We start from the raw sequence: 18,840 nt of genomic DNA on the forward strand, positions 1-18,840 counted from the left end.
GTAAAATGGCCACTTTTAGTCAAGTTCAGACAGGAGTGAATGTCACAAGAGCGCATCTCCCAGTGAGAATTCACAAGCCAGGGGAGTTTGTGCTCTTGTTACATATGCTGCTAAATATTCTGCCTAATTTGTACCTGGTGCTTTTCAGCAGCAAATCTCAGACACGTTTTACAAGAGAGGTCAGCATATTTACCCTCATTTCACAGGCGGATAAGCCAAGGTGCAGGGAGATCTAATGCCAGAAGCTTGGTGTCAGAGCGAGAAACAGCTAATTGCAACAGACTTAAATGCATCATTGTCCATGAGTGTCATCATTCTTACTTATAATAATTCTTATTGCACCATCAACCATAGAGCTGTGCAGACACACCAAAGACAGGAATAGAGCAGTACTGACCTCTTCTCTACAGATAAGGATGTGCTCTCCAGAGATTTTTTTTTCCCCCTACAGAAATGATAAATGACTTAAAGAAGAGCAGGTGCCATTTCTCCACCTGGGTGATTATGCCCAGAGGCAATAGAAGTAATTTTTAGGATATGGTTCTCCTCCTATTTACATCAAGATAGCAGCAATACTTATTTTAACACAATTGCCAAGAGACTTTATTTTTAGATCTTGTCCACATAGTATCATTCTGAAATCCTTGCCTCGCTCAAAAAAAAAAAAATAAAGACATTTCAATGGGAACATGAAATTTACTGGAAGAATTATTGCTGCCTCACAAATATATACTGATAGCCCAAGAAGACAGTGATCCTTTCTTTCCCATAATGAGAAATGTTTCAAATCTATAAAGCATCTCTAATATTTTACTTTAAAAGACAAAATCACAAGTTGGGTTACCTTTCAGTAGGAAGTTTATAGGTTTTCCAGCTCTTAAGGGGCTCCTTTGGGAGTCTTATTTCATCCAAATGATATTGTTGTCTTGATGACTATCACACTCCTATAGGAAAATTTGTCAGTGGGGCATAATATCAGTTTAAAAGATCCTAGAAAACAATACAAAATTGAATAGGGGAAAAAAAAAAAGAAGAAGAAAAAAAAAAATGAGGGCATAATATGAAGTTTGTGAAATGCACACAAGAAAAATCCGGTTGCCATAAAGACTGGTCAGCTACATGTATTTCTATAAGCAAATGTCAACTCAGTGTGCTACACTTCTCTGTTTTATTTAATTACCATCTTTCAGATGAAACCTAATAATTACTGTACTGCATTTACCTCATCAGGTATCCCACCCAAAGAATATGGAAGACGTGTAGAAATTAAAAAATGGCACAATGTGTCCATGGAAAGCATCTTTTCCTCCTTCCCCTGAATAACAGATTATTTTTTGTCCTTGTGAATCATTTTTTATATCCCTTTTGTTTCTCTCCCAGCATAATAATAAATATTCTTGCTACCTACACTTTGGAAATTCATGGGGTATTTTCTGTCTTCATAATACTTCTGCAAAATCCTTCCCCAGGAAGCAAAAGCTGAAATGTGACCATTCTATTAAGAACAAAAACATTAAAGAAGACAGCCCTCATGGAAACCAATTTTAGAGTAATAGCAATGATTCATGAAGTATGAGGCTCAGCAGAGAAAAACCATGAGCAGGAACGAGATTTTAATAAGGATGCATCTTCCTTTATACTAAGTTAAACCTTGAGAAAAGTACTTTTATATTATCAGAATGCCTTCAGCACTGGATGTTGCCAAAGGAGACGAAGTTTACAAACAAAATAAATTTATTCGTTAACGGGCAGCCACATCTCAGGAGGAGACTGACAGAGGTGTAGTGGTGTTCTTAAATCCTACACACATTTTAGGGATTGGAAGACTATGCCTAGCACAAGGACAGATATCTGGAATTACTCTTTTTTTTTTTTTTTTTGCTTCCCTAATTTAGGTTGTTCTAACTAAGATTTTATATATATATTTATACTGAAGAAATAGATTTTCCAGACTGTCTGCCAAGAAACCCATAAGAGCCATCTAACAATGTGCAACTTATGAGTGCCTTTTTTCTCAGTAATAAGTGATATTTTTCAGGCTGAAGAATGACATCCCTTGGGATTTCATGTGCTTCTTTTTTTTCTTTTTAGCAGAGCTATTTTGTTGCACAATGATAATATATTTATTGAGACTTTTAATTTACAGTCTTAGACAGGCCTTTGGTGGCTGGGGGAAGTCATGACAGTGAAAAAGATTTCTCTCTGAGAAACAATATCCCATTTTAACCATAACATCTGGCCAAAATTTGAATGATATCTTGAGACTCTATCATGAAGATATGTGTAGATCACCTACTAAAGACCAGCACAAAGCTGATTTTGATAGTTTAGGAATCCAGAAGAAATCCTGTTGGACAAGCTTGTGATGGTAATATTGTCATACATCTTCATTTTAAATTTCATCGGTCAATATTTATTTTATTTATTTATGTAGATCAAGACACCCTTCCCTTAGACATACTGCAAATGATACTACCAGGTTTGGACACATGAATTAACAGCTCACCACCTACTCCACATGATTCTCAATCGTCTGTGGAACTGCACTCCTTACTTCCAGCGTCCATTTATCCTTCACCTTTTCCCCTGAACTAGGAAATTGTTTGGTTTAAAAGGAGAAAAAAACAGGAGATGTATACATGTTACAGCTCCATTCTTCATGAGAATTTTTTGATGTCAAAAGAAGCAATGTGTATCCACAGAGCTTTACACAACCTAATTAATGACCAGTTGACACTGTGCCTCTAATTGTCCGCAACTGGAAGCAAAAATGCCCCCTGTGAGCCAAAGCTGATTAATGCTATTTGTTGATGAATTTTTTTTTTTTTTTTTAAATAGGAGCCCAGGGAGATCCACAACAGCCTTGAACTTTTGCAAGGACTGCCTCTGCTTTAGGGGAATTTTGATCTTGCCTGCTGTTTTGTTTGTTTAAAAAAAATGGTGATGTCTAATCTTCAGGAACGTACCTCATCATCCAACCCACAAACTGTTGGCAAAATAATAAACCTACACAGGACGTACTGTTAGATCCTTTTTTTTAACTTCTTCATTTCAGAGGTATAAATCACAGCTTTAACTTTTGCAAATCAAAGTATAGGCTTTGCACTGGGTAGTTGGCACTGTTTTTTTCTGGCCAAATGTTCCGTGCTGGCTCCAAAGAAACTGTGGACATTCAGTTGGCTATAGTTGTCTTTGAACTTGTTTGCAAGAATTCAGTTTTCAGAGACCTCCAAAAAAAAATAATGCATAGTTTATATATTAAATTGCAGTTTAACTCTTTTGTGTGCTAAATTACAGGTGGTAATTCTACTTCAGTTTTTAATTTATTTTGTCTGGCTGAGTTTCATGCACTGTTTACCTCTTCTAGTTTATATAACTGCTATCGTCCTGCCATATATGTCCAAAAAAGTCTGTACCTTTCTGATTATCTTACACAGTCTGGAAAAGATCCTGAAAATAAAACAGATCTTTTGCTAGCTGGTGGCAAAACTAAGCTTCGAATAGCTCAACTATTACTTAGTAAATATATTACATTTCCAGAAGTATTCTCAGCTATGTATTTGCCTTCATGTCTTTGTAATGTAGTAGAGAAACAGGCCTATTAGTGCATCTTTTGCTGTTAAGTTGCCCATGTTATATTTCTAAATAATTTTGAATGGAGTACTAAATTCTAAATAGTATGGAATAGGAGTGCACCATGGTCTCTCTCCTTGGAGCAATTTCTGGTTTTGTCTGTCAAACACAGTTTGAAGATTTAATCAGCTGGATGTTCAGCAAGAAATAAGTGATAGTTATTGGTGTGTAAAACACTGCATGTTTTGTGTTAATCTTGGACATTTCCCTATAGCATCCTTGAGCTGCTTTCTTCTGCAATGCTTCCTTTCCACTGATGTGATGCCATCTTTGGTACTCTAACAAAGGGTTATATAAATGTTTGGAACCTAGAACAGATGTTTTTGGGCAGCTTTCATTCAGAGTGCCAAGCTCAGGCATAAAACAACATCCTGACCGCTTGTGGTTACTGTAGATGGGATGATTTTTTCAAAGGAAGAGTAAGCGTGCTGGGCTCATCGACTTCCTGTCTTCTGGCATCCTACCACATGTCTTCTTTACTATACCATAATGTTTCCCAAGTTTGCTTTTGTTTCATTCTCATAATTGGCTTTGTATATCCACTGACTGATCTGATTTTCCTATCAAGACAAGGCTGTTCACTCCAGATTTTCACTAGTGTAACTGAGAGGAAAATTTGGTCCGTATGCTCTGTAATAAGATATATCATCACTGTCAATATTTTTCTTCTTCCCATCACTCCCCTACCATATGGCAACTTCACAGGAAAGAACTGAACTGCATATGTTCTAAGTAGAACTTCTTCATTCCCTGCAAAGTAGAGGTTGGTTTTAATATCATTCAGATTTAAAAATGGAGGAAGTCCTTTATCCTTTAGCATGGGATTTTCACTTAATTCTAGCCACCCAAAAGCTAGGCAACCTGTGGAAACTTGTCATCTGAGCTCCTCCTGCAGGGAGGAAGCAACTTTGAGAGGGTGACTCATCACATCCTAAGAGTTGGGGGAAAATTTTATTTTCATAAACATGAGTGCATATCTCTTCAATACCCACTGGTCTTAATGGTGTTGAACTGATGAAATGAGCTGCAGACCCAAAGGCATCTACCCATCTGTGGTGGTGGTAGGAAAGGGGACAGAGGATGATTCCTGTGAGCTGATGTTTGCCTGCTCTCCGGTGTGTTTTGGTTTGTGGCTGGCAACTCTCCCCAAACAACAGCTGAGCGTGACTCAGTGGGCATGGAGAGCCAGGGATAGTTTTCAGTCAGCAAGACACAGATGAGGTGATCATGTTTCAGGTAGGAACTTTGATCTTAGTAAAACAAGCCATTCCATTTTTTTTCAGGGGCAGTGTGTCATTTTATTCACTGATGCAGTTATAGCCCAAGAGGTGTAGTGCAGGCAGTGAAAAAAAGAACCATACAGGAAAATGAACTATGAACTTGAAAGCTCCTCATTGTCTGAAACTGGGACTTGTGTGGAAGTAGCAATCCAAGAGAAAAGAGCCTCTGTTACTGAGTCTTTTCTTACTTTAAATTTTAAAGGCTCTTCTTGGTGTTGCTACTAGAAAGTGACTGACAGTGGCTGTGGAAAATAGTATTTGTAAAGATTTCCAGGACCCACTGTACCTAAATGACTTTCTAAAACCAGTCACCTCACAGACCCCCCTTGAGGCCGTCATTTGGAAACTGATGTCCAGAGGGTCTGTAACCAGGGAAACATCCTGTGGCACACAAGTGTTTCTGAACATTTTCTGATCTCTGCCTGCTGGATTTTAAGACAGAGGCAGACCTGGGACAACTCTGCCTTAAACACTCTCACTGTTTACCACAGAGGACCCAGACCAAGCAAGCAGTGCAAAAACTTTCAGCCACTTTCAACCACTGCTATGATACCCAGGGACCATGAGATAAATTCAGATGACTAACCCTATTTCTAAGTTTCTTCCAGGGAGTGTGTGGGTGTTGCAGACATATAACTGCCAGACTATTCCTTTTTCTGAACTAATAGTTTCCATACCAGCTGACTGACCAACCTCCCTGATGTGTTGCGTCAATTTTCTTATTAAATATGAAAATCATGAATATAAGGAATGAACCTCGAAAGCTCCACATCTCCCAGATTGGGTCTTGGTGCCAAGTGTCTGGCTGGCATCGTCTCCAGTATTCTGCAAACAACATCTGCATGAATGTGCTGGCTGTGTAACTCATAAAGTGAATGAAAGTGGCTGCCATGATCTGCTGACCAGTGCTGATTAGAGCTGCTCTGCCAGAGGGAGGCTTTGCAGCACAGGGGAGAGACAGCCAGGCTGTGCCTTTCCCAGGAGAGGAAAGGGGTACCAGAGACAGCAGTGCATCATTTACAGGAGTGACCCTGGGAATATTTCCCATCCTCACCAGGATTTATTTGGCCCCAGATGTGATTAATGATGGATCTCTGCTGAAATGATCACTGCTGTGATGAGCAGAAAATGAGTGATTTGGAGGCACTGACCCACCCCAGTAGCTGCCTTGCGGGGTGATGTGGAGAGGAGCAATGTGCTGGAGTCGGGAGATTTTGGAGGATGCATAGGAGACCCCAACTCCTGACTGACAGCACATACTGCTGCTGTCCTGCTCAGCGTCTGAGAAGTCTAGCAACATCTCTGTTAATGAAAGAAAGGTCCCAGGTGCTCCTCCTCCAGCCCATGAAGTCTGATATGATGCTGTACAGGAAGGCAGTGCAGGCAGCAGGCTGGAGCCCTGTGACTCAAATGCAATTAGTTCTCTGGAGCATCCTGTCACTAACTAGGAGGAAAAACTTGAATGTTAGAGCTGTAAAGAGAATTTCACTTTACTTCCTTCCCTCTGACAACAAGTATAGGCTATCAAACATTTTAGCAGAGGCCAGATGGGCTTTTCCTGTTCTTCACCCCAGTTTTGTGCAGCCAATATAAAATAAATATTTTAAACCAGCACAGAACAGTTTATTTTTGTAAAAAGGCTGAATTTTTTGCTTTCTCATGCCAACACTTCCTTAAGTTCATTTTTTAAATTACTATCAAAACAAGTGCAAAACCAGTCAGTAGGGTGCTTCTAGACAGGTACTAGGACTATCCTTGTTTGCTGTTTATGTTAACCTTGGGCTAAAGGTTGGCTCTTTTTCAATATCTGAAACTTTTCAAAGAAAATAGTCAGGAAAGTGTAAATAACTAAACCCCATATGCAAAAAGGACATGGAAATATAGTGTGATGGGTCAAACTTTAGTTGGGTTAAGTCAGGCATTTAGAGTAATCCTTCTTTACCTGTCTTAAATATCACGTAGGTAAGTTGTGACAGCTCACTCAGTGCCAGGAAGAGCTTGCATTATCCTCAAGGATGAATTCAGGACCTCAGGAAGCTACCAAGTCAAATGAAAAACAGAGACAACAGGCAATGGCTTAACAGCTTAAGCCATATGCCACAGATCAGTCTAGCCATAATTTCAAATGCCAGAAGGGTCATTACCAAGCTAATGCAGATCTATTGAGTGCTTGGTCATTTACTACAGGCAGAACAAGTCCTGTGAGTTAAATCCTAAGAAATTAGATCCTTTGGGGATTTAATGGCTATTAAAAATCACAGGATATTTTCATAAGGGGCGGAGTTTATCAATCTTATGCCCTTAACCAAATTAGCCCTTTCCTTCTACGAATACACTCGCAGTTCCTTATTTCAAAAGGAAGATGGGACAGGAAGAGAGATTGAAACTCTCCAGTGATGTACTCTGTCTTGCAAGGGCTGTACTCCTGTCATCACTCAAAGGCATTGTGGATCTTTGCAAAGAAAATCTCAGAATGTTGCTCCTAGAGTTTCTGTACCAGTGGCTGGGCTACAACCCCGAATGCTTGTTCTGCATTTAGGACTAAGCACAGGTCACATCTTGCAAATTCAGTTCTCTAAGTGTTCCAGGCACTTGGCATCCCACTCTAGCAGTGTCTGCAATGGGAAGGCTGGGCTGACCTGGCCTCTAGCTCTCGTGGAAGTATTGCAATCAGGGATGACTTGTGAGCATAAACATTTGTACATAGACACTGGGGTTTGTATCATCACCATTAGTCCAAAATAACAAGAGCGGGTCAGGACAGGAATCAAACCCCTCTGTAATCTAATTATAAAGCAAAGGATAAAGGGCAAAAGTTGGTGCGGGGGCAATGGGACTGTGTTGGTGAGTTTGACAGGAAGGGCATTGGCGGGACTGAAAAGGTTTGTAGGTACCTCTACAGAAATGGAGTATTGGAAGGCAAGCAGTGAGAAAACTCCATGGGTGATTAGAGGAAAGCTCATTGGAGTGTAAAAAATGCCATGGGAGATAGTGCAGAAGTGTTTAATTTGAGAATTATGTGGAAGGCTGATGGAAAACAGTGTGACAGATTAATCACAGACAGCCACCATTTGCATGGAGAATGAGAGATGTTTCCCTGATGAAAGCTGAGAGAATTCGGTTTGTTCAGCCTTCAAAGAAGCAGCTTTGGGGTGACCTGATTGTGGCCTTCCAGTACCTGAAGGGAGCCTGCAAGAAAGATGGAGAGAGAGACTACTTACAGGAGTCTGGAGAGACAGGAGAAGGTGGAATGACTTAAAATTGACAGAAGTCAGGGTTAGATTGGATATCAGGAAGAAATTCTTTACAGTGACAGTGGTGAGGCCCTGGCACAGGTTTCCCAGGGAAGCTGTGGCCGTCCCTGGATCCCTGAAAGTGCCCAAGGCCAGGCTGGATAGGACTTGGAGCAACCTGGGATAGTGGAAGTTGTCTCTGCTCACGGAATGGGTTGGATCTAGGTGGTATTTAAGGTCCTTTCCAACCCAAACCATTCCATCATTCTGTGATTCTTTGATTCTGTGATTCTTTGATTCTGTGATGGGATGCAAATATGAGGAGAAGGACCGGGATTCAGGTCCAGACTCAGACACCTGAATATGGGCAATATGGACGAAAGAAAACCAAGGCAATAATGAAGGTATGACTGTGATTACCACAGTGTAGATGCTTCATTGCTGAAAGATTGCAGATCAGGATTGCCTGCTGGTGTATATTCACACACAAATCTCTTGGCTTGATGGAAACATACTCAGTGAAATGTGATCCCTATCCTTAAAATCTGAGCATCCCTGCATTATTGGTGTTCTGCAGTATTGGTGGTGACTTATGGGTGTTCTATACTTCCATCTGTCATGGGTAGTCCTTCAGCATTTCCAGTGACTGAGAGCTGCTGATGCTGGGAAGCAGGCTCTGGTCCAGGCTGGAGTTCTTCAACATCCTTCTATGAAACTCTGGCAAGATTCAGAGATGCCAAGTCTCTTTCCCAAACTTGGATTATATCTAGCAATAGGAGCCAGATCTCCTAAATCACTGTTCTTTAGAAATCAGTTGATAACATTCTCATGACTTTGTTTTAATGATCTGTTATTTGAAATGGAATGATGTTGGAAAAATGTCAGAATACTTGAAAACAGCCAGCAAAGTTACATTTAATGGATCATATATTTTTAATTCATTTTCTAGTTTAGATTTTTATTGAGACAGCTCACCCCAGTAAGGAGAAATTGCATTTTTCCTTTCTCTTTCAGCTTAAACTTGTGGTGAGGAACACAATGTTTAAATACTTAGCTTGGAATAACTATGCCTGAACAAATAATAAAACAGAAGAACAGATTTATCTGTCAGATAAAGACCTTGGAGCATTTTGTGAAGAATATTTGAAAGATCAAAACATTACAGGTTTCTCACCAATGCTGGGAATTGAAAAGTAAACAGAATTACCTAGAGATCTGACTGAAAGAAAATAAATTCTAAGGAAAAAAATCCTCTTAAATACATTGTTCTCTCTCCAGCGTTATATTAAATCAAGAACTACACTGGTGCTGAACAAGTAATTTATACCAGTGCAAATCCAAATAGTTTCAACAAAGATGAAGGAGAGCTTTTATGTTTAAAGTACCATTACCAGCAAAAGGCTTCAGAGCATTTTCCATTTTTAATTACTTCAGCAGCATGCAGAGCAACAAAGCATAAGTTTGAACTATCTTGCATGGGTTCTGAAATGTCATAACCTGATAACTGATATAATAGATGGTGCTTGCATGGCTGAAAAGACTAAGGAGGCAATCCTTTATTTCAGAGATTTCAGATTAAATCCCATCCAGTTTGAAACTCAGCGAAAATTGCAATGTAATGGATTTTCATCCTGAAATGAGTTGGTTTGCAGTGAAGATCCTCTTGGAGATACAACCAAAGATTTGAATCAACATGACAGTTTCCTGTCCTGATGGAGCAGACTAGATGACTGGTTAAGATTAGATATATAACTTTTAGGTGGCTGGAATATGAGATAAATCCCTACCTACCTCTTTCTTCACCTCCTGCACTGAGCACCATCCATCTTTACAGCAGCACCACTGGAGGTACCCAGCAGAAATACTTCATAAGCTCAGCTGGCAGAGAAGTGGACGGGAACTTCCATTGTTACTAAAACATCAGCTGATGTTGAATGCTCTGTTGGAGTTTGATCTTCTTCAGCCACCACCCAAGCCTTTTAATCCCATCGATTTTTATGGTGACTTTCACTTGTCTAGGGAAACCCACACTGCGTTTGGACTTCCAGTGTGTTGACTGCTCAGGTATTCCCACCTGGAGGAAAGAAGAGTTTTCAGGAACAGGTTTAATCATCATGATTAAATTAAATCATGATGACGTGGGAGAGGAGCATAGGATCATGGGGTTAATTTGATCATTAGCATTAGCTGTACTGGCTTTGCAGGACACCTTCAACAAGCAGATACTTTTTAACAGATAAGAAGGCAAAATATTGTGGTAATCTCATGCTCTGGCATGTCTTAACCAGCAAATTAGCTGGAATTTGTTGTTTTAATTACTTAGCATCTCAGACTTTCTCAGCTTGTGAAGTATGGGTGGGAAACTAAGCTTTAAATAATGAGGGGCTATGAATCAAGACCCCCTAGCACACAAATATAACCTGTCATGATGTTCCTCCATGGGAGAAGAGGTCAAGCAATATCTTGCTGCTGGGGTAGATGGAGAAAACACTTCTGTGGGAGGATCAGACCCATCTGCCCTTGATCCAGCATGCTTATACAGCTGGGCTTGCACGATCCCTGCAGCCTCCCAAGTGAACTGCAGCCTTGTACTCACTTTAGAGCCATCTATTTCTCCCCACTGTGTATGTTCCTACCTAAAAATCCATAACTGGTCTCGCATCGAATCAATGCTCCCAGTCAACTTGTATCTAAACAAATTGAATGAAGCTGAGAGCCCTATAGATCCTCTTATTTATCCCATGACAAGCAGAGAGACTCCCAGTTCTTCTGCTCCTGACAACTTTGTCAATAAAATCTGCAGATTGCACAATATAAAGTTGCTTTATAATTCATCTCTGACAATAACAGAACCTTTGAACAGGAATGCTTTATGTGGTTATCACAAGAACAGTGCTCAAATAGAGGCTGCATCGGTAAAGTGCAAAAATATCTTTCTTTTTCCTCTTGTACCATCACATTTCAAGCAATTTTTTTGATGTAATGAAAAAAAGATCAGATGTTATTTTAAAGAAGACTTTCTATTTCACTGGCAATTAGATCATAAGTAGCAATCATAGGACTTATTAGATCATATATTCCACTCTCCTTCCATTACAGGATTGTTTTTCAGACCTGAGGTCTAATTTCATTATCTCAAAAGGACAAAACATCAGATGTACAGAAAGTAATGTAATTGCTGCAGTATTTCTCTTCAAAGGACATTTTTAGGCAGTACCCACAAAACTGCTGTCGAATAAACAGCAAGTGGAAATATGGCAAGTGGATTTCTGTTTGATTGAGTTAGAGGTGATATCAGCTCACCTATCTGCCCTAATTTACGAGGGTGTAGTAGGAGATGTTTTAAAATTATGTCCCAGATTTTTAATATATACATCATTTATTCTAAATTTACAGTTACAGCTAGAGATGTTTCAGTCTGCTATGTAAATACTCAGCTAGGTTTCAAAATAAAAGATAGAATTTTCAAAACCCAGCAAAACACTACTTTTGAAGTTTCATTCATTTTAGTAGAAAGGTGTATGTCAAAATCCTGGCCTTAGGATGTAGGTGGGTAGATTGCATGTTTAAGCAGAGATCTCAATCTAATCTAAAAGAAGGAGCCCAAAGTAGAATTAAACACACATTCTCAGTATTCTATTTGTTTGTCTCTGGGAAGAATTCAATTGATTGTTAAATTCTCAGTATTCTATATGTTTGTCTCTGAGAAGAATTCAATTGATTGTTTTGTTTCAAATTTGGACTTTAATTATTAACTTTAGAATAATTGAAACAAAACTGACCATGAAGGAACTATTTTCAAGACAATTTTATGTAACAGGACAGAGTTCTCCACCTCCAGTTAAACACCTGGCTAGAGGTTCAGGAAAATGAAAAAATGTCTGGGAGTTAATGGTACTGACACTGATACAGTGGCATGATATTTTGCATGTCAGTGCTCTTCAGGCAAGGACACTATGAGGTTTTACCAAAAATAAACTAAGAGAAATAATGTTTACTCATGTTACAGGTATGTGAGGAATGCTTGGAAGTGTCAGGTGACTTGACTGTTTTCTATGACTGTTTGCAAAAGATGCAAAAAAACTATTTACTCACTTCCAATTTCTCTGGGGTTTTTTTAAGTATATCTACATTAGTGAAGGGGCTGAGATTTGTAAATTATCTGGACTCTGCTGGTGCAGCAGAGCCATTTGCACATGGTATAAAATGGAACAGAGCTATGGAACAGAGCTGCTTCATGCTGGTGGGGTTTGTGTTTCGGTGAACCAGTCTGTACTTCAAATGTGTCATTATCCTGCACAAGGAAGTTTCATTTCTACTCTTGAATCAGTTCACATTGTTAATGTGCTCATCAGCCAACTCAGGATATACAGACAGCTGCGAGGAATCTAATTAACATTTGACTACAGAAGAAGAAATTGCAATCTACCGTACTATTTAATCTGTCAGTGAGGGTCTGGATTAGAAATGGCTTCAGGATTTCTCTGTAGTTTTTCCTCTGTTTTAATGTAATAGAATCATAGCTGTTAGACGTGAAGAAAAACTAATAATTTAGCTTAGCCATCTAACACTGATTCTACTTTTACCCTTGGGATGACCCTAAGAAAAGTTCTTCGTCTATGTTTGCCTCCATCAAACACCTGCAGATTGTTATCCTCTGTGCCTTTACTCATCGTTTACTTAGGCTGCCCTAATTAATGTAATATTTCCTGGCAAATCAAAACTCCCATCATTTTTCCCATGCTAGTTTCTCCTTAGACACCAAACAGCACTCCAGCATTATCTCCATCATGGTAAACAGTGCTCTTACCATCTAGAAGAAGTACCTGTGTCTTATATTAAAATACATCTGCTATTTAGTTTAAGGTCGTGATCAGAGTATTAGTGAAAGAATCATTCAAAGCCACTTCATGATACAGGTTTTTTTTGTAAGAGAAGAAAGAATAATGTAATTTCTGTGTGATAACTGTTCTCTAATGAATAGAAGATAGCACTAAAGTAGTATGAAGCACAGAGTAGTTGAAAGGGAGAAGCTTTTCAAATTAAGCTGAATGTTCAGAGGAGCTTTTTCTAAACAAATAGAAACAACAAATTGTTTGGATCAGAGAGAGAGATTGTGTTGACAGCAGACATATGAATGATACTGTTTTTACAGATGGACTGGTGAGAATCAAATTGAAGCTATTGATCTGTATTTGTGTAGGATCCTGCTAAACAGAAAGCTTTGAGGGCTTTGCCATTAGCAGCATAGGTCATTTTACCAACTTGGAAAGGCAACATGCTCTGCTTCTATCATGCACACTCCATTGCTAGCACAACAGAAGATGCCTAGACTTCAAAAATGTCAAGAGCCCTTCTGCAGAGCTGGGGATAATCCTTTACAGATATAATTAAAAGCCTTTTCTCTTCCCTCAACAGGGACAGGCAGAAAAGATAACTCTTCTGAGGCAATACATCAGCAACCTGGAAAAAAATCTAAGTTTTTAACTCCATTAGCTTTGCATCTTCTGTTCAGTGGAGACTGAACACAGACTGAAAAGAGTAGGATGTAAGTCCAACAGTCCAACAACAAGTCCTCAGGTCTCAAATTGATTAGTGCCTTTGGAAAAGAGTAGAGAGAAGCACAGATCTTTCTTAAGCAGGGCAATTTTGGGTCTTCTCTCCCTAGAGCCCATGTTGCAAGTTCTCATTAGTGCCCAGCCTCCTTGGGAATCTGAGCTGGTGGAAGCAAGGAAAAAGCTTATTTATCATGATGGTTGCTGGTGGGACTGGGACCACCACCACCTGATCAGCTGGGAGCACATAATTGTAGCCAGCGGGCAGCAGGAGACTGCAGCAAGTGTGAAAAGAAATACTGAGACTCTCTCTCTCTCTTTTTATTTCTTTCTTTTCTTTATGTCTTAAGTATATGATTCATGACATTCATTTGTTGTTACAGCAAAGACGGTTTTATCAGCTGAAACTTATTTCTTTCTTGTTTGCTTCGATATTATCAGACCTAAGTAGAAGGATCACGCTTCAATATGACATCCATGGATTAATGCTAGATAAGGGCAAAGCTTTTGAACCTTTGTAATCAGATTCCCCCATATGCAGAATAACATTTCTCTTATCGAGAAAATGGAAAAGTAAATGAGGCATCTGATTTCAAAACTTGCAAATATGTCCCATCTGCCTCCAAGTCACTAGAAAGAAGAATGTGTTAACCTTAAACAAACTTTAGATCAAATTATTTTGTCCCTGTGCTTACGCTCTGTAACACTCTCATCTAGGAATACTGTAAGTTGCACTTAAGCAGGTTTTTCTTCATGTGTAGATAATTCTTATTAATTTTTGCTCTTTAAGTGGAGATGATAAGAATAAAAAAAGCCTACAGCTGTAACGTCTCCATGTATTGCAAAAGAAGATCTCTAGGAAATTAATTCACTTAGACAAAATAGAGTGAAATCCAAATTTATCTATTTTTTTGATATTGGAAAAAGGTCATAAATTTTCAGTCTAGAAAAAATTAATTTCAGGAAGACAGGAACAGTCTACTGTAGTTACATTCCTAGTCCTCTGCTGTTGTCAACAGAGTTGCATTGCCAGAAAGTTTGGCAAAAGACAGAGGAGCACTTATCCATACTTGTGGGGTTTTTCTACATTTCTGAAGCTGGGACATGACTTTCTCTTGCCGTGTGAGCTCAGCCATGGAAAAGACAACTTTTAACAGTGATATTTGGTGCAAATGACAGCTGTAGTGGAGTTGCCAATATAAAAATTTGCTGAAGCTCAGCAGACATTTGGGCTGTCACTGAAAATAAAGCTAAATCTATATTAAAGCATGGCTATGAAAAGGTTTTCATAATTACTATGTTCACATCTATTATTTAATGGGTGTGAGTTAAAAATTGCCAGTTTCTTGTTAATTAGTTTATCACCAGTGATAGGGTGCAATGGTGTTTTAAATAAAGTCTGTGCAATAGACAGGCTTGAACATACAGACCTTAATGCAGTAAGCATCTTTATCCTAGAGCAACTTATAGTATGAAATGGCCTCAAATTAGGAATGAAATAGATTTCAAACCTTTTTAAACTGTAAAAGAGATATAACGAGGACATAATGTGGGTCAAAGAGCAGATAGAATGTTGGTCCAAGAGCAGATAGAGATAGCCAAAACACTGTTTGTGGTTGTTTCAAGTACCACAGGAGAGCTCTCAACAGTCATAAACAATTTTTGATTCAGAACTGGATGGAGCTTGTATGAGACCACACTTCAACCCATTTTACTGCAAATTGTTTTAAAAAAAGCAAACAGTCCTTAACTACAGCGTGCAGCAGAACTCCATTAGAATGCCTTTTTAGCAAGGTTATGAATTTTCAGTAATTGCTGTGATAATCCATATTTAGCATCTGCAGGATTACTTTTAATCAGCTTTGAGGATATGATTTGACACCGTTCTTTTTATGCTTCACCATTTTACTGGTTAGGCAGTGAAAAAATTCCATCGTTTGCTGACTTAATTTAAAGCCAATAACAGTAAAAACTGAGGGTAAGAGGGAGGAGGGATATTTGATTACCAGAAAAAGATGAGGAAAATGGCCATGTGTTGTTCTAAAAAAAGCACTCGTTGGATCAATAATTGTGGTAATAAAAGAGACTTTTTTCTGCTATAGAAATTTTCCTCTGTAGATCTCAAGGCCTTTGTGCATTAAGAGTCAAGAGTAGCATGTATTCTGCATATTTCTACATATTTTTATGTGGTTCTTAAAAACTTCACCTCTGCACATATGTGTGTTGTATATATTATTCCATTGTGTCTGCCTTCCTCCTAAATAACTTACTGTTTCTAATTATGTGTTAGGACCAAATCAGGACTTTCTTTTTGCTCATGGGATGGCTAATGCCTTTATCAGAGATACTCTCCAGGTGATATTTTGGGGGTTTGTCTAGTCAATGGACATACAGAGGTTGCATGGTTTACTTGTGGACCTGGCAGGGCTGGGTTAATGACTCAACCTTAGAAGGCCTTCCCAACCTTAATGATTCTATCATTCTATGATCAGAGAGTTTCCAACCAAGTCATTCTTGCCTTGTGCTTTGGTGGGTGTGTTTCACTCTGTTCCCTGAGCAGTGGAAAGTTGCCAATGTGACGTGGTCACAGCAGTGAAGTGAGTCCTCAAGGCTTGCTAAACACAAGGTCAACAAATCCCAATTAAAATCAGGGAGAAATCGAGTACTTTCATGATGCTTGTTTTTAAAATCACAGTGTTTGATAAAATATAAGTAGTGTTTCAATCTATTTACAGATCTATCCGAGATAAATTGCTAAGCACAAATTCAAATGGCCCCCTCCAAGGCTCTCCTGTGTGTTAAGTGAAAAGATAATTGGGCTTAATGATTACAAGAAAAGTACTGGATGCAATATTGTCAGAAAAATATCTTTCCTTCTCTTTAACAAGGACAGTAAATCCATAACAGAGCAAACATCCACAATGTTGTACAGCCAGACTTCCTAGACCCTTACATCGAGGTCTGAGAAAGCAGTTGAAAGAATTAGTGCGTTTCATGCTGTTCTTGTAAAAGGATCATCTCCACTAGCAACAGGAACGGCAATATTCTCATTTTACAGATGCTGCTTTGTAGCCACTGGATGGGAACAACTTTATGATAACTGCAGCAGCCCAGGAGGGAGAATGTGAAGCTGATTTTTAGCTTAAGGCATCGAGTCCAGCAAGCTATCCTCATGCAGTACTCTGTGAATTGAAAATCTCTAGGTCTGAGGCAGGCTCTGATTTTAGTTCATAGTCTCTGATTTTTATTAATGTTGTCAGTCTGTCAATTGGAGAGGTACAGATGATTTGAAAGATACATATTCAAGGGGTTCTTCAATGTGACCTTATATAAATTTCTTATAAAGTTTAGGAAATGTCCTCCAAATTTGAATGTCTCCTTTAATCTGTATTGTTCCCGAGGCGTTTTTCTCCCCCACCAGCCTATAAATGAAGAACATAGAGTGTTTTTCGTCTTCTACTCCTTAATGTCAGTCAATTGACTGAACCAAAGTTAACAGGTATAGGACTCCACGGCTTCCCAGATGCTCCTGTGCTAAGTGCTAGTACCAGGTCCTGGGTAGATACATAAACCTGTTCTTGCTTCAGGTAAAATGAATAATGCAGCAGCCATTAATTTCACTTGCAGCCAGATTATCCTTCAAACCAGACAATAAAAGGTTTCTAACTTGGCAAAACCCATTGAGAAAAATAAAATCCAGTTGTTCCATGGCCAGGAAGAGAAAACAATTTAATGGGAATTGGAAATGTACTGGATCTCACCTGTGAGGCTGGCAAGGCAGGAAGCCCTGCTGCTCCCTCCTGTTGTGCCTGTGCCGTGCTCTCCTCGAGGGGACGATGTGCGGGACCACGCCGAGGCACTGCGGGCAAGCAGAGCCCCATGTGCCAGGAACACGGCCTGAAAGGCACATTGGTGACAGGGACACCTCGCTTCATCTCAGGCCTGGCATGCCCAGTGCTGTTCCCCTGTGCCAGCCCTGCCACAGTGGGCTGGAGGTGGGCCTAGCTGAAAAGTCTGTCCTCAGCAGAGAATTGTAGAATATCCAGGGCTGGAAGGGAACCACAAGCATTATCGAGTCCTACTCCTGCCCTGCACAGAATTGCCCCAGGAATCCCATCACGTGCTGAAAGCATTGTCCAAATGCTTCTGGGACTCTGGCAGGATTGGGGCTGTGACCACTTCCCTGGGAAGCCTGTGTCTGTGCATTATCACCTTCTGGGTAAAAAACCTTTTCCTAATACCCAGCCTAAACCTCCCCTGACTCAGCTTCAGGTGGTTCCCTTGGGTCCAGTCACTGGTCATCAGAGAGAAGAATTTAGTGCTTCCCCTCATCTTCCCCTCACAAGGAACTTGTAGACAGCTACGAGGTCTCCCCTCAGTTTTCTCTTCTCCAGGCTGAACAGACCAAGTGACCTCAGCTGCCCTTTGTGTGGTTTCCCCTCAAGGCCCTTCACATTTTCATGTCTCTCACAGTGCTCTCTCCTTGCAAGACCTTGAGGCTTCAGTGAGGGAATGGAGCTCAGATGATGCGCAGGGGTGTGCAGAGTGGGAGCTGAAAGCTGGTGAAATTTTGCAGCAGGGCAGAGGATGGCTGGCAGTCCTCAGCTCCACAGCAAAGCAAAGAAAGGTTTCTGAGGATGCTTGCAAGGCAAAGAGCAAGAGCTGGTTGTGCCTGGAGAGTCCCAGAGATGACAGAGGTTAAAATATATGAGTCTGCAGGCAGAGGAGACAAGTGGAATACATAAAACCTGAAAGCTATGAGACCATAGAATCACAGAATGGTTTGTTTTGGAAGAAACCTTAAAGATCACCTCATTCCACTCCTGCTGCCATGGGCAGGCACACCTTCCACTAGACCAGGTTGCTCCAAACTTCATCCAACCTAACCCCAAACACCTCCAGGAGAGGGGCATCCCAGCATGACATAGTTCTGCAGTGTTTAAAATGGTTCATCTGGGGAAAACGTTGAAATGTGAGATGATGGTCTGGGGAAAGGTGCAGCAGGGAGCAGGGCTGACATCTGTCTGAATGGGTCCTCAAAGACTCATGTGATTCTGGTGTCACCCACCACTGCAGTGGCACCAAGTCTATGGCTGGGATGGCACCCAGCAGCTGTACTGGGTATAAAAGGGGCTGAGG

The 18,840-nt window shown here is 40.0% G+C and overlaps 1 protein-coding gene across 3 annotated transcripts in view; it reads left to right on the forward strand.

Annotated features, from left to right (window-relative positions):
* SETBP1 (SET binding protein 1) overlaps positions 1-18,840 on the forward strand; it is a 270,491-nt gene that overhangs the window by 203,887 nt on the left and 47,764 nt on the right. Inside the window, exon 6 of one of the 3 annotated variants that reach the window (XM_048291092.1) lies at positions 2,839-3,493. The exons of the other annotated variants lie outside the window; for them this stretch is intronic. Coding sequence (XP_048147049.1) covers positions 2,839-2,867 — 29 coding nt within the window. The 3' untranslated portion in view covers positions 2,868-3,493. Of the gene's footprint in view, positions 1-2,838; positions 3,494-18,840 lie in introns of those variants that run through there. 3 annotated transcript variants of the gene reach the window in all.

The sequence above is a fragment of the Corvus hawaiiensis genome, chromosome Z (genome assembly GCF_020740725.1).
Source record: "Corvus hawaiiensis isolate bCorHaw1 chromosome Z, bCorHaw1.pri.cur, whole genome shotgun sequence".
In the NCBI taxonomy this organism is placed as follows: domain Eukaryota; kingdom Metazoa; phylum Chordata; class Aves; order Passeriformes; family Corvidae; genus Corvus; species Corvus hawaiiensis.